The 12,279-nt window shown below is 38.1% G+C and overlaps 1 protein-coding gene across 1 annotated transcript; it reads right to left on the reverse strand.

The window, feature by feature from the left end:
* Positions 1-606: 606 nt before the first annotated feature.
* ptp4a1 (protein tyrosine phosphatase 4A1) lies at positions 607-5,759 on the reverse strand. The gene is made up of 5 exons (XM_055009594.1): positions 5,528-5,759; positions 5,179-5,271; positions 4,549-4,679; positions 3,579-3,653; positions 607-1,797 (listed from the first exon to the last, which is right to left on the reverse strand). The coding sequence occupies exons 1-5, from the start codon at positions 5,630-5,632 to the stop codon at positions 1,680-1,682; spliced, it is 522 nt and encodes a 173-aa protein (XP_054865569.1). The 5' UTR covers positions 5,633-5,759; the 3' UTR covers positions 607-1,679.
* Between the last annotated feature and the right edge of the window lie 6,520 nt (positions 5,760-12,279).

Raw genomic sequence — 12,279 nt, forward strand, 5'->3', positions numbered from 1 at the left:
ATGGCTACCACAGCATCCTGCAGCAACATGCCATCCCATCCGGTTTGTGTTTAGTTGGACCATCATTTATTTTTCAACAGGACAATGACCCCAAACACACCTCCAGGCTGCTTAAGGACAATTTGATCAAGAAGGAGAGTGATGGAGTGCTGCTTAGGTCAGATGACCTGGCCTCCACAGTCACCTGACCTAAACCCAATCCAGATGGTTTGGGATGAGATGGACCACAGAGTGAAGGAAAAAGGACCAACAAGTGCTCAGCATCTCTGGGAACTCCTTCAAGACTGTTGGAAAACCATTTCAGGTGACTACCTCATGAAGCTCATGGAGAGAATGTCAAGAGTGTGTAAAGCAGTAATCAAAGGGTGGCTACTTTAAAGATTCTAAAATCTAGAACATGTTTTGACTTATTTCACACTTTTTTGTTTACTACATAATTTCATATGTGTTCATTCAAAGTCTTGATGCTTTCAGTGAGAATCTACAATGTAAATAGTCACGAAAATAAAGAAAAACCATCAAATGAGAAGGTGGGTCCAAACTTTTGACCAGTAGTGTATGTCTGTGATAAAAACCACCAAAAATAACGACTCATGAACGACTGTCTTTGTTGTTTTTCAGTGTATCATTTAATGTACTCTCACAAGTTGGTGAACAGGTACAACTTTGTCGCTCACTGTACTAAATCACACATCCATTGATAGTATAAATAGCCAACCTAATAATAATAGTACACATTTTCAAATACATAAAATCATCAAGTATCCAAGTCTTAAGTTACGGACATCAAATAAAAAGGCATACAAAATATCGCAGACGTTGGAAGTCCAGTTTGAAGCAAAAAAAAAAAAAAAAAAGAAAAAAGAAAACTGGAAACAAAAGACCAAAGATCACATTTTGGACATGGCAGTTAATTAGTAAACAGAAGGTTTGATAAAGAAAAAATACGAGTTTCTAGACTTTCAATTGACAAGTATGACAAATATTGCAACAATTAAGCATTTATATTAAAAATAGTTACTGAAAGGGCATAAGTGTGTGTAAGACTTCCTGCACAAGACAAAGGCAACAGTTTCTTTTATTTTTGTTCCAAGTAGAAAAATGAAACACCTTTTCCAAATGCCAGCGGGAGTCGACTCCCACCTCGATTGCCTTTGTTCCACTTCGATTGTAAGGCATTTATGGATGATCCATCTGATTTGAAGGAAGGCATACCTCTTTCTAGTCAGTACTGAAACTGAACCCTAAAATTGAACGGGGTACATAGAATTGCTCACATGAAAATAAGAAAAATAAATTTAGACACATTCTCAGGCGATGTAAATGCACTGACCAATCATAATCTTTGGGATGCATTTGCAGAAAACAGCTAATCCAACATCTTACAACGATACACGGCTGAGCGCTGCCCTTCCTAATTTATTTAATTTTTTTTACTTTTTTTTGGGCACATGAAGAGAAAACTCGGCTCACACAACTCTTGTTTTTCATTTTTTGACGTTTGAGTTTGAACGTGGAGAGGGAAGGGGGGACAGTTGGATAACCGAGCATGATCTTTCAAAGTAAAATACTTCAACACAATGAAGAAAAAAGAAGAAAGGAAGCCTGCCAGGTAAGAAGCTAGCAAGGTTGAATTGAAGTCTTCTGTAGTGAGGGTTGGCGTGGCTCAGGGTTTGGCTCTACTGGATGCAGCAGTTATTGCGATGGCCGTTAGAATCTTTGAAGCGCAGGCGCATCTTTGGACGATACTTCTCCAGGTAGAACAGCTGTTTGCTGTTGAACGCTCCTCGACGCTTCCTGGAAGGAACAGGAGGCAGAGTTAGCTCAATTCAAGAAGTCTCCAATGTAAAATAGACAAAAGAAGTTGTCATGTTCTCAGAGCAAAAGCTGAGCCAAGGCTGCAGGTCATTTTATCTTTGAAGCACACGTCTAGTTAGAAAAAGTCCTTCATCTTAGCTGTTTTCTACATCATAGTTACTGACTATAGTGTGATGGTGTCGTAGGATTCTATTAGTAATTAGATTTTAATAGTTTTCCAACAGCACATAATACACGGTGACTGTTATCCTAATATGCGTACAAATGCAAATCAATGAGTCGGATAAATGTATACCAATAATGCATTTTTATATAATTTTTTACATAAATAGCCTTGTTTGTCATGGATTTCTATTTTAAACAAGTAGTCAAAAACATAAACTACTGTTTAAAATTTTAGGGTCACTTAGAAATGTCCTGATTTTTGAAAGAAAAGCAGTTTCTTTCAATGAAGATAACATGAAATGAATCAGAAATCCAGTCTAGACATAGTTAATGTGGTAAATGACTATTCTAGCTGGAAACAGCTGATTTTTAATGGAATATCTAACTCATTTAGAGCAACCTTAACTAACAGAGCAGCTTTAATTAATATCGAGCAACTTTAACTCATTTAGAGCAACTTTTCCTAATAACAGAAACTTTTGCTAATACAGAGCAACGATAACTAATATAGAGCAACTTTAACAAATATAGAGGAACTTTAATTAATGTACACTGCTGTTCAAAAGTTTGGGGTCACTTAGAAATGTCCTTGTTTTTGAAAGAAAAGCAGTATTTTCCAATGAAGATAACATTAAATGAATCAGAAATACAGTCTAGACATTGTTAATGTGGTAAATGACTATTCTAGCTGGAAACAGCTGATTTTTAATGGAATATCTACATAGAGGTACAGAGGAACATTTCCAGCAACCATCACTCCTGTGTTCTAATGCTACATTGTGTTAGCTAATGGTGTTGAAAGGCTCATTGATGATTAGAAAACCCTTGTGCAGTTATGTTAGCACATGAATAAAAGTGTGTTTCGTGGAAAACATGAAATTGTCTGAGTGACCCCACACTTTTGAACGGTAGGGTAATAACGGTTGTTGTTACAATTTTTTAAATTCAATTTGTAATGCTAGGCACTTTGTGTTAGATTCTATTTGTACAGAAGGTGCTACACAAATAAAGTCTGATTGATGAATTTTATATACAAGTATTACATCACAATTAAAGCAATATGAACTACAACCATAAGATTTTATCTATAGTGCTCCCCCTAATCATGAAGCCATTTCAAACGAATGGTAATTACTTTCTATGAACATACAATGATTTTAAAGCAAACATGTGGGACCTATATACATCTTAGTGATGACACATCATTTTAAAGCACTGCCTCCACTACTCCCACTGAATCATTCTGATCTCACTACCTGATCTATTTACACAGTTATGACTCATTCCTGCCAGCTTTAAGTATAAACATATGATCCTGTTTTTGTGAGAAATGTGTCACAAAGAAATGCAGGATGATCTCAAAGTTAACTTGCACTGACAACTGTACTCTTCAGCAGCCCCACTGAATCCACATCGCACATAACAGCAAAATGTATCCAAACTGAAGGGATTACTGCCAGAAAACAACACTGGCTGATGTATTATTAGCTGATTTAAATTAAATATTCTACATTTATTCTATTATTTTCTATATTTCTATTTAAAATGCTTTTCCTTTGAGCCATCAAAAGATTTCTATTGTTACATGAACTTACTGTCGAATGAACTGGACAGCATCTTCATATTTCATCCCACATTCTATCAAGGCGAGCGCCACCAGAACAGGAGCTCTGCAGGAAAAAAAAACATGGTACCAAGAAAGTCTGTTTAAATAACCTTGTACAAAAATCTACTTCTTCATTTAAAACTCCTCCTTTCAGAGCCTTGCTTTGGATTCAGAAACATCTTTTGATTCTTGCCACAATTTAAGATTTTTTTTCACATCCTTCTCAGATTAGTTTAAGCCTTTGATGCATAACCTGGGTCAAAAGTGACCCGAATCCAATGGAAAATGGGTATCTCCTGATGTGGTCTACGCATCAAAGGATTAAGGAAAAGCATGATAAAGACAGAACCTGTTTGAAAGGTTTCTTATCTGTACCATTTTTTACACATGTCAAAATGAAAAGGAGGTCTCATTTTTGTCATTTACATCATCAAACAGTTTTCCTAGAGAATGTGTAGAGCAAAGCTATGTCCTCTCTTCTATTTATCACTTTTTCATAACATTGTCAGCCTTGATTGAATGTCTCACTCTACCTCATATTACCAGGATCAGACTAATTCTTTTAACTTTGTTCCATCAGTCAGTTTGTCCTCTTGGTCAGCAGTAACAGCTAGCTAAATATCTAGCTTCTACTGCTGAGAAAAAGCTAACATTAGCATGGATTAGCAACTCTGTTACTGTGATTAGAGTTAGCAAACAACAAATAAAACAAGGAATAAAAATAGTACCATTGATGTGTAAGCTGAGCCAATCAAGCCTTTGATAGTTTATTAACTATTGTTGATGAATATGGAGCAGGAAATTGTAAAAGAGAGGATTCATTTTTCAAAGATTTCAAAGCCCAAATGTCCTCCAATTCTGGAATGACCCATATCTACCATATCCCCACCAAACATGTCAAATATTCCTTGTCATGTTAAGAACATAACACTTCAATCTTTGTGGCAGTGAGCGCTTACCTCCCCAGCCCTGCCACACAGTGGACAGCGATGCAGCAGCCGGGCTCCTCCCTGAACTTCAGCTTCAGCAGGTTCAGCCAATCATCCACGATCTGGTTGGAGGGAGGAGCTCCATCGTCAAACGGCCAATCCTGGAGAAGGAGGAAGAGGGAAATGATGTCATGGGCCCCAGTTTCTTGGAAACCAAAACAAAAGAAGTGTGAGGGCTGAACCAGCTGCGGGGAAAGAAAAATGTTGCAGGGAGGAGGGACACCTGTGGAGCTTTTCTTTCCTCTGTATCTGAGGCTTCATGGGATATTTTGAAATGTTCTTCTTCACAGCCACACATGGTTGTTTTTAGTGATATAACTAGTTTAGGTAAAAGTTCTGTAAAGGCGTACAAGAAATGCTGGTATGACCTAAGTCTATTGTGTGAAATGGTAAATAGTGAAGTGAACATTTGTGTTGGCTCGAGCTATTTTGATCCAACGCCACATGCTTTAAGCTGCTTGATGGTTTTAGGGTCATTTATTTGCATGACAAGTTTAGAATCTAATTAAATCTGAGCTTGACAACCCATAGCTGGAAGAAGAAATAGCAAGAAGTGTTTCTTAAAGCATCAGAAGTCATGAAGAGCAGGTCTGAACTCACCAGAACCTGGATTCCTTCTTTCACCACCAGGGTGGCATCATAGGTGGCCTCACAAACTCTCACAACCGTGGTGACTCCGTATTTCTTTAGCTCCTGGAAGCACACATAGCAGAATTTTTTTTAGGAAGAAATATGTACAATCAACTAAAAATCTTCTTTGGTTCCTGTAATCTAACTCAGTAGTATCCTTTACGATCACTGCAGACGAACAATACTTTCAATGACAGTTTTTTCTGATCGTATTTCATGTTCAAAACATTTGTCTACATTATCTTTGTCCTCAAATGTTTATGTATGGACTTCTAGAGTGGAATTAGTTCAAATTTTATACAGTAACACTGTGGCTCACCTCGATGAACTTGTTCAGGGTGGCGTTGGTGGGATTGTGGGTAATGAGGAACCTCATGTTTTTGTAGGTGATCTCCACAGGGGCTGGTCTGTTCATACGAGCCATTGCGACGATGTAAAAAAAACTTCAACAAAACCCAAAATGTCTTCCACAGAGCAGTAGAAACACTAATGTAAACACTTAGTTAAACTCGGAGGGAATGTCAAACACAAAATGTCCAACAAGCTTTGAGAAACAAAAATCCTCCGGTCTTCTTCGAGGTTGGCAAGGCTTGAAAACAAAAACCAAAAAAGGACAGGCAAATTTGGGGAGTTTGGCAGCCGAGAAAGGGCAGACAACTAGAAAAGTAACTCAAAACCCTCTCCTTCGGGATAAAACAAAGGAAAAGGAAGAAAAAAAAAAACAAGGCTGGTTCCACCTTGATTCTGGCCAGGCGGAAGCCGACGAGGGCAGTGTGCAGCGGGTGGAGTTACCCCATCCAGGCCGAGTTATCGCTGGTTCTGGGAGGCGTCCCGGTCCTGCCAACTTCCCGGGGTCCCTCCTGTGGCTCAAGTGCGTCGGATCGATGGCGAGTTTGGCTGTTCACTCGTCTGCATAGGCAGCGTGCTGAGCCTGGCAGTAGTCCCCACTGCCCTTCAGAAACTCCATAAATGTGTGACCCAGAACACCACAGAACTGCTGCAGGACACAGAGGGGGGAAAGAGAAAGGCTTTAAAAAAAAAAAAAAACAGTTTAACAACACTGAGGGTTCAGATTTGGTATTTTAACAAACACAATGGTGCTCTTTGTACAAGATGATTACTAAAAAAAAAAACTAACAAAAACAGAACAAAACATCAGCTGCTGGACAAGTACTTCCACTTTCAGAGCCCATGTGGATATATTGTTCTTGTTCCGACACAACAGACTTGGATTTGATGGCTGAAAATGTTTTGGTGATCCCAGACTCTACTGCTCAATGTTTGGTATCCAACTGACAGAAACATAGCGATCATTAATAGTAAAATTACGGCTACAGCTAACTATTTGGGCCCCTCGATTTTAGAATGACCTGCCTGAGGAGATAAGGCCTGCAGAGTCAGTAACTTCTTTTAAATCACTTCTGAAAATAAATTTTAGCTTCAATTAGTTTTGGTGTTTTATTCTGTATTATATGCTGTTTATTTTATATGTTCTCTCTAGTTTTACTTTAATTTTAGCTGCCTGGTTCTTTGGTGTGATGTCTTCTCTAATTCTTTAATTCTCTAATTTTTTGATTTTTAATTTCGAACTTTCAACCGTCCTTCTTTTTCTTTAATTTTTAAACTGCCTAGTTCCTTTGTTTGCGTACAAATCTAGCTAATTATTAACTTATTTTTACTCTTTATTTGAATTGACTGCTCTGACTTGTCCTAGGTCTTGCTTGATTGTCTGTGTCGCATGTTTCAATTGTCAAAACACCTTGTAAACGCTGTTCTTAAGGGTACTACATAAAGTTATTATTATTACCGTCATTACCAATTAATCTACCAATGAGGCCTACATTTATCAGCAAATAGTGAAAGACTCCAATCACAAGTTTTCAAATGATGACACATGATGACACTTTGTCTCACTAAAAATCCAAAGATAAAGAAAAACTGAAAATGTTGATGTTTCACAACCTGTAACCAACTACTGCTATTTTTTTTTTGAAAAATGTAATTAAAATTTTAAAATTTCAACCAATAATCTTACATTTTTAAACACCTCCTGTTGCAGTTTTCATGCTGTTAGTTTAAAAGCTTTTGTCAATGACAAACACAACAAAACACAACAACAAAAAAGCATTAGAAACGTGACAATTGGCTTTTTTTCCTCTCCATTTATCATTGTAAACTGAAATAACTGGCTTTTTCACTATGACTCCAGCATGAACTTCAATATTTCAGGAACAAAATTCTCCACTGGTGAAATACTCCTACTGAAGTGTTGTTATGGAAGTATTGAAACTCAGCTGCATCACACACTGCAGACTCCAGCCTGCACACGTCACCTCTGTGGAGTAAAATCAGTTTAGTCCAACACTGGCTATGCTCAACCATAGCAGTCCTTCAGAATAAAAGACCAAGGGAGTCTAAGGAGAGCTGCCATCTTACACACACATTAAAAATAACACCATGTACAGAAAAAACAGCAAAAACACCAAGTAATGATGTTTTTTTTATCCCAAGAGTTGCTTTTCAACACACAATCCTGCCATTAATATAAACTGAGGCATTAACAATAGCAAAAGTCCCTCAGTGATTACATCAATCACACATTAACTCGACCCTGAAAGTAGAACAGCAACAATCAACTGCTTGACACCTATTGAATTAATCAACACCTATCTGAATAGTTGATTGATTAGATTTACAATTTCATTAACTGTGAAAGAATCACAAGATATCGGATTCCAGCTTCTGGAATTTCACAATCTCTGGTTTCTTCAATTCTTTCCAAAAGTAAACACAATCTAAAGGGTGTCCCTAAAGTCTGGACACACAGGAAATCTCATTAACTATCTTTTTTTTTTTTTCTACCTCCACAGATTAAATACGGCTTTGTCGAAAGGAGAAAGAGCTGAACTGGTACTTCTCAGTGGACCTGAAGGATAGCAGACAAATTTAATCTTTCGACAAAGCCATATTTAATCTGCGCAGGCAAAAAAAAGTAGTTAATAATTAATGAGATTTCCTGTGTCCAGACTTTAGGGCCACACTGTATTTGCCTTCGAAGACGTCGTTTTGGGCTTTAGGAAACCACTGATCAATATTTTTCTTCCATTTTCTTGCATTTCACAGATCAAACAAGTAACTGAATATTTGACAAAATATTTGAGATTAATTGACAATTAAAATGATTGCTGGTTGTAGCCTGAACGTGTAGTTAAAACCACATCCTTTCAGGAAGACTTATTGTAACTGACAAACAACTCTGAATGCTACGAAGCTGAATGTTTAGTCAGATCTGACACTATGTGAGATGAAAATGCTGGGTAAAGCCAGTGGAAGAGAGTGGGATTGATTCCCACACCGAACACCGAATTTTTATAATTTCATCCACGGAAATGTCATGTACTGGGTGGGCCAAAAGTGGGCTTACACTTAGTAGGTAGGATTTCAGTAAATCAACCACCAACCTGTGCTTTCACATTTATTCCTAGGGTGCTCAGGTACCTCAACTGGTTGAGTAGGTGACCCATGAACTATAGTGTCCAACACAGTGGCCTGAGTTCAAATTCCTGCTCACAACCCTTTGCTGTATGTCTTCCCCCCCCCGTTCTTTTCCCTACTTTCCTGTCTGCCTCTCGACTAACCTAATAAAGCCAAGAAAAAGGCGGGGGGAAAAAAATAAATAAATAATAAAAGCATTTCTTATGCGATAAATTTTCTGGTGTGAAGGTGGGGGAGTGTTAAAGGCTCCTTTGCTCTGTATTTTCACACTTCCAACACTGCTTTAGTTTCCACTTTCTTTGCTCTTGATTTAACTTGCTACTGCTCACAATCCCTGTAAAAATACTTAAAAAAACAACATAAAAATGGAAAAGAAAATTGGAAGAAATAGCTTAATAATAATAGGAATTTTATTTATATAGCACCCTTAAAAACAGTGTTCACAAAGGGTTTTGACAGTCAAAACATGCAACACAGACAATCAAAATGAATAGTAAAAATGATAATAAATTAAATGAATAATTAGCTAGATTAGCACTCGTATCAAACAGGGGAACTAGATGGTTTAAAAATTAAAGAATAAGATTGGGAGTTAAAAGAAGACATTAAAAAAAATTAAAAATGGAGAATTAAAGAATTAGAGAGACGACATCACACCACAGAACCACGTAGCTAAAAGTAAAAGAAAACAAGAGAGAACATCTAAAATAAACGGGACATAATACCAACTAGAAGACTAAACCTAAATAAACTTCACATAAAAGCAAATCTACGAAAGTGACATTTCAGAATTCAGATTTCAAAGAAGCTACTGACTCTGTAGGCCTTATCTCCTCAGGCAGGCATAACAACATTTCCAAAACTTGAACCAGGGATACTGGTTTGGATAAATTAGATCTGAAACAAATAGTAAAACTGCCTACTTTTGGCCCACCCTGTTATAACGATTCACAGCATACAGGAGGTGAAAATCGAGAGAAAACTGAGCCTCTAACCTGCCAGTATGTTACATAAACTCACACTGCAGCGCTGTGTAATATCCCACCTAATGGCTGCCGGTGTACAATAGAGAGGATGTGTCATTTCTGACATCTAGGTCATATCTGTGAGGGCTGAGCTCAACCATGAGGCCTTCAGCTGGGCTTTAACATCCCCTCTGTTATTATGAGCAACAGCAGCACAAATCTGACTCACTTTGTCTGCCATTTGCTTTCCTAAACCCGTCTTTACATCTTCATACACAAGGAGGCCTGTAAATGCAGTGAAAACCGGATCAGAAGCCACTGAGGAGAGAAGTTTAATATGCTTTTCGTCCCCAAAGCTACATATTTGAGTTGCTTTGACAATTTCCATGCAGATAGTTGCAAATATTACATACAGCAAACAGTGGCATTTGTTCAGTTTTAGCCTTGTTGCTGGACAGCTTTTGCTAAATTTTAAAGAACAAAAATCACGTTTATAGCCGTTCTGTTGCACAGTACATTCCACTGAAAATATATTACTTTAAATATAATTACCCATCAAAAGAGCTCATTGACAAATTTTAATTTCAGTCTTTGTACAATCAAGTATCCACGCCTTTCTAAGTTTGTGTGGCTCAAAATGTTAGTTTTATATGTTTGAGGGTCAAGGTTTTATTTTAAGGTTTAGATTGGACTTATTTAGTCATGATGGTTGTGGTTGGATTAAGTGTTAGTCCAGGGGTGTCAAACATGTGGCCTGTGTGCCAAAACCGGCCCTCCAGAGGGTCCAATCCAGCCTGTGGGACGACTCTGTAAATTGTAAAAATTACAGACGATATTCGCTTCAAACTTTAAATTTGTAAAAGATAAATTTAAAATAATTTCGAGACCATGACAAGTTGGTTTGATCATAAAGTGAAATACTAGACTGATCATTGTTCTTTTGTGCCTCATTTTTTTTTTCTTTTTTGTCTGACATATTGTTTGTCTCACGTTTTTGTTTCTCGCTTTTTTGTCGCTTTGTTTCCTTTTTGCCTCATTTGTGTTTTTGGTCTCATTTTGTGTCACTTTATGCATTGTTTTAACTTTTTCTCGTTTTTTGTCTCCTTTTTGTTTCGTTTCATGTCGTTTGTCTCATTTTTTGTCATTTTGTTTCATGCTTGTCGTTTTGCATCTCATTTTTGTCTTTCTTAAAGTAAAATACTATCATTCAGCTCTAGATACCTGTGACTAAATGTTTTGTGCCTTCGTAGATTCTCTGATTTGTAAGTTGTAATGTGTAAATGATAAACTGAGGCATAATGTTGAAATTGATTTTTTTTCTGAACAAATTTCAGGTTGTTCATAATGTGTTGTAAAAAGATAGTCCCTTAAATGTGAATATTTTCAGAATGTACTTTTTTTTTTTTACACTAAAACAAAAGAAAAATTTGGAGTAGTGGTTATTTACAGGTTATTACGTTATGATTTTACTCGTCAACTGAGATCAAATTGGGCTGAATGTGGCCCCTGAACCAAAAGGAGCTTGACACCCCTGGATTAGTGGATGCAATAACTCAATGCATATCCTCACAAAGACAGAAAGACACTGTAAATGTGCGTGTGAATATTCTCTTTAAACAGTGCTTGCCAGTTTAAATAAGTATAAATCTGCATTTTGGCATCGACGGCCTTTCTTACCACTATGACAGAATACAGTTAAATATGAAGGACATGTTCTCCTGTTTAAAAAAAGGGAAAAAGCTAAGCTGTTGAAGAATGCCTTGTTAATGCGGATGAAAAACAAGCACGAAAATATGAAAAAGGAAGGGAACAAACAACCACAAAAGGATGTGAAATGGAGAAACAAACGAAGCACAGGAGTTGCTGCATTACATTACAGGGCTGGAGAGTGTCCTTTGTGTGCGGATGGACTGGGCGCCATCATACGGCGGTGCGGCCTTCGGGCTGTCAGAGCTCAGACACCGGGACGCTGTCAAACACGACGCTCCACATGAACACGCGGTGTCGGAAAACACCGGGACATTTTTATTCACGTTATATTATTTATTTCGCATAAAAATACGTCGAGTTTATCCGACAGAAACTTCCAGGCCAGGACACAGTCCGAGCGAGCTGCGCATCCGACAGCGGCTTGCTTCCTAACCGGACCGCTGCTTTTACAGGTTACCGGGATGGGGGGAAAAAAAAAAAAAAAAAAAAAAAAACACGGTCACCGGGTTTGTGTCACACCGGAACGACCGGCGGCAAAGTCACGGAGCGGTTTAGTACCGAGCAGGCCGTGATTTCACCGTGAGGGCCGGCTGGTAACGGTTAACGTACTGATTTTACAGCACGAGCCGAGGAGATGGGGAAGCAGACACAAAATGGCAGCCACAAACAACACGTTACTTACTGGGATATGCTTACTCATTGAAGATTGTAGCTTAATCATACAGCCGGTCCGCAGAAAAAACTAAAAATTACAGAACGGTTCTTCTCCACCATACAGTCCGGTGCTGTTCCTCCGGTCGGAGCCAAAGTCTCCTGATCTGCCGGGACGAAACCATGGACGATATACCGGAGAGGAGGCGAGACGGACGGAGAGCAGTTCCTGTCTGCCCCTTCACAATAA

The sequence above is a fragment of the Amphiprion ocellaris genome, chromosome 4, assembly GCF_022539595.1.
Source record: "Amphiprion ocellaris isolate individual 3 ecotype Okinawa chromosome 4, ASM2253959v1, whole genome shotgun sequence".
Taxonomy (NCBI): Eukaryota; Metazoa; Chordata; class Actinopteri; family Pomacentridae; genus Amphiprion; species Amphiprion ocellaris.

Bases quoted from the DNA above. Each gene is read 5' to 3' on its own strand.
- ptp4a1 (XM_055009594.1), bottom strand. From the start codon at position 5,632: ATGGCTCGTATGAACAGACCAGCCCCTGTGGAGATCACCTACAAAAAC. The intron at 5,272-5,527 runs GTGAGCCACAGT...GTGTGCTTCCAG, and splicing joins CCCTGAACAAGTTCATCGAG to GAGCTAAAGAAATACGGAGT. The intron at 1,798-3,578 runs GTAAGTTCATGT...TGTTCCTTCCAG, and splicing joins GCTGTCCAGTTCATTCGACA to GAAGCGTCGAGGAGCGTTCA.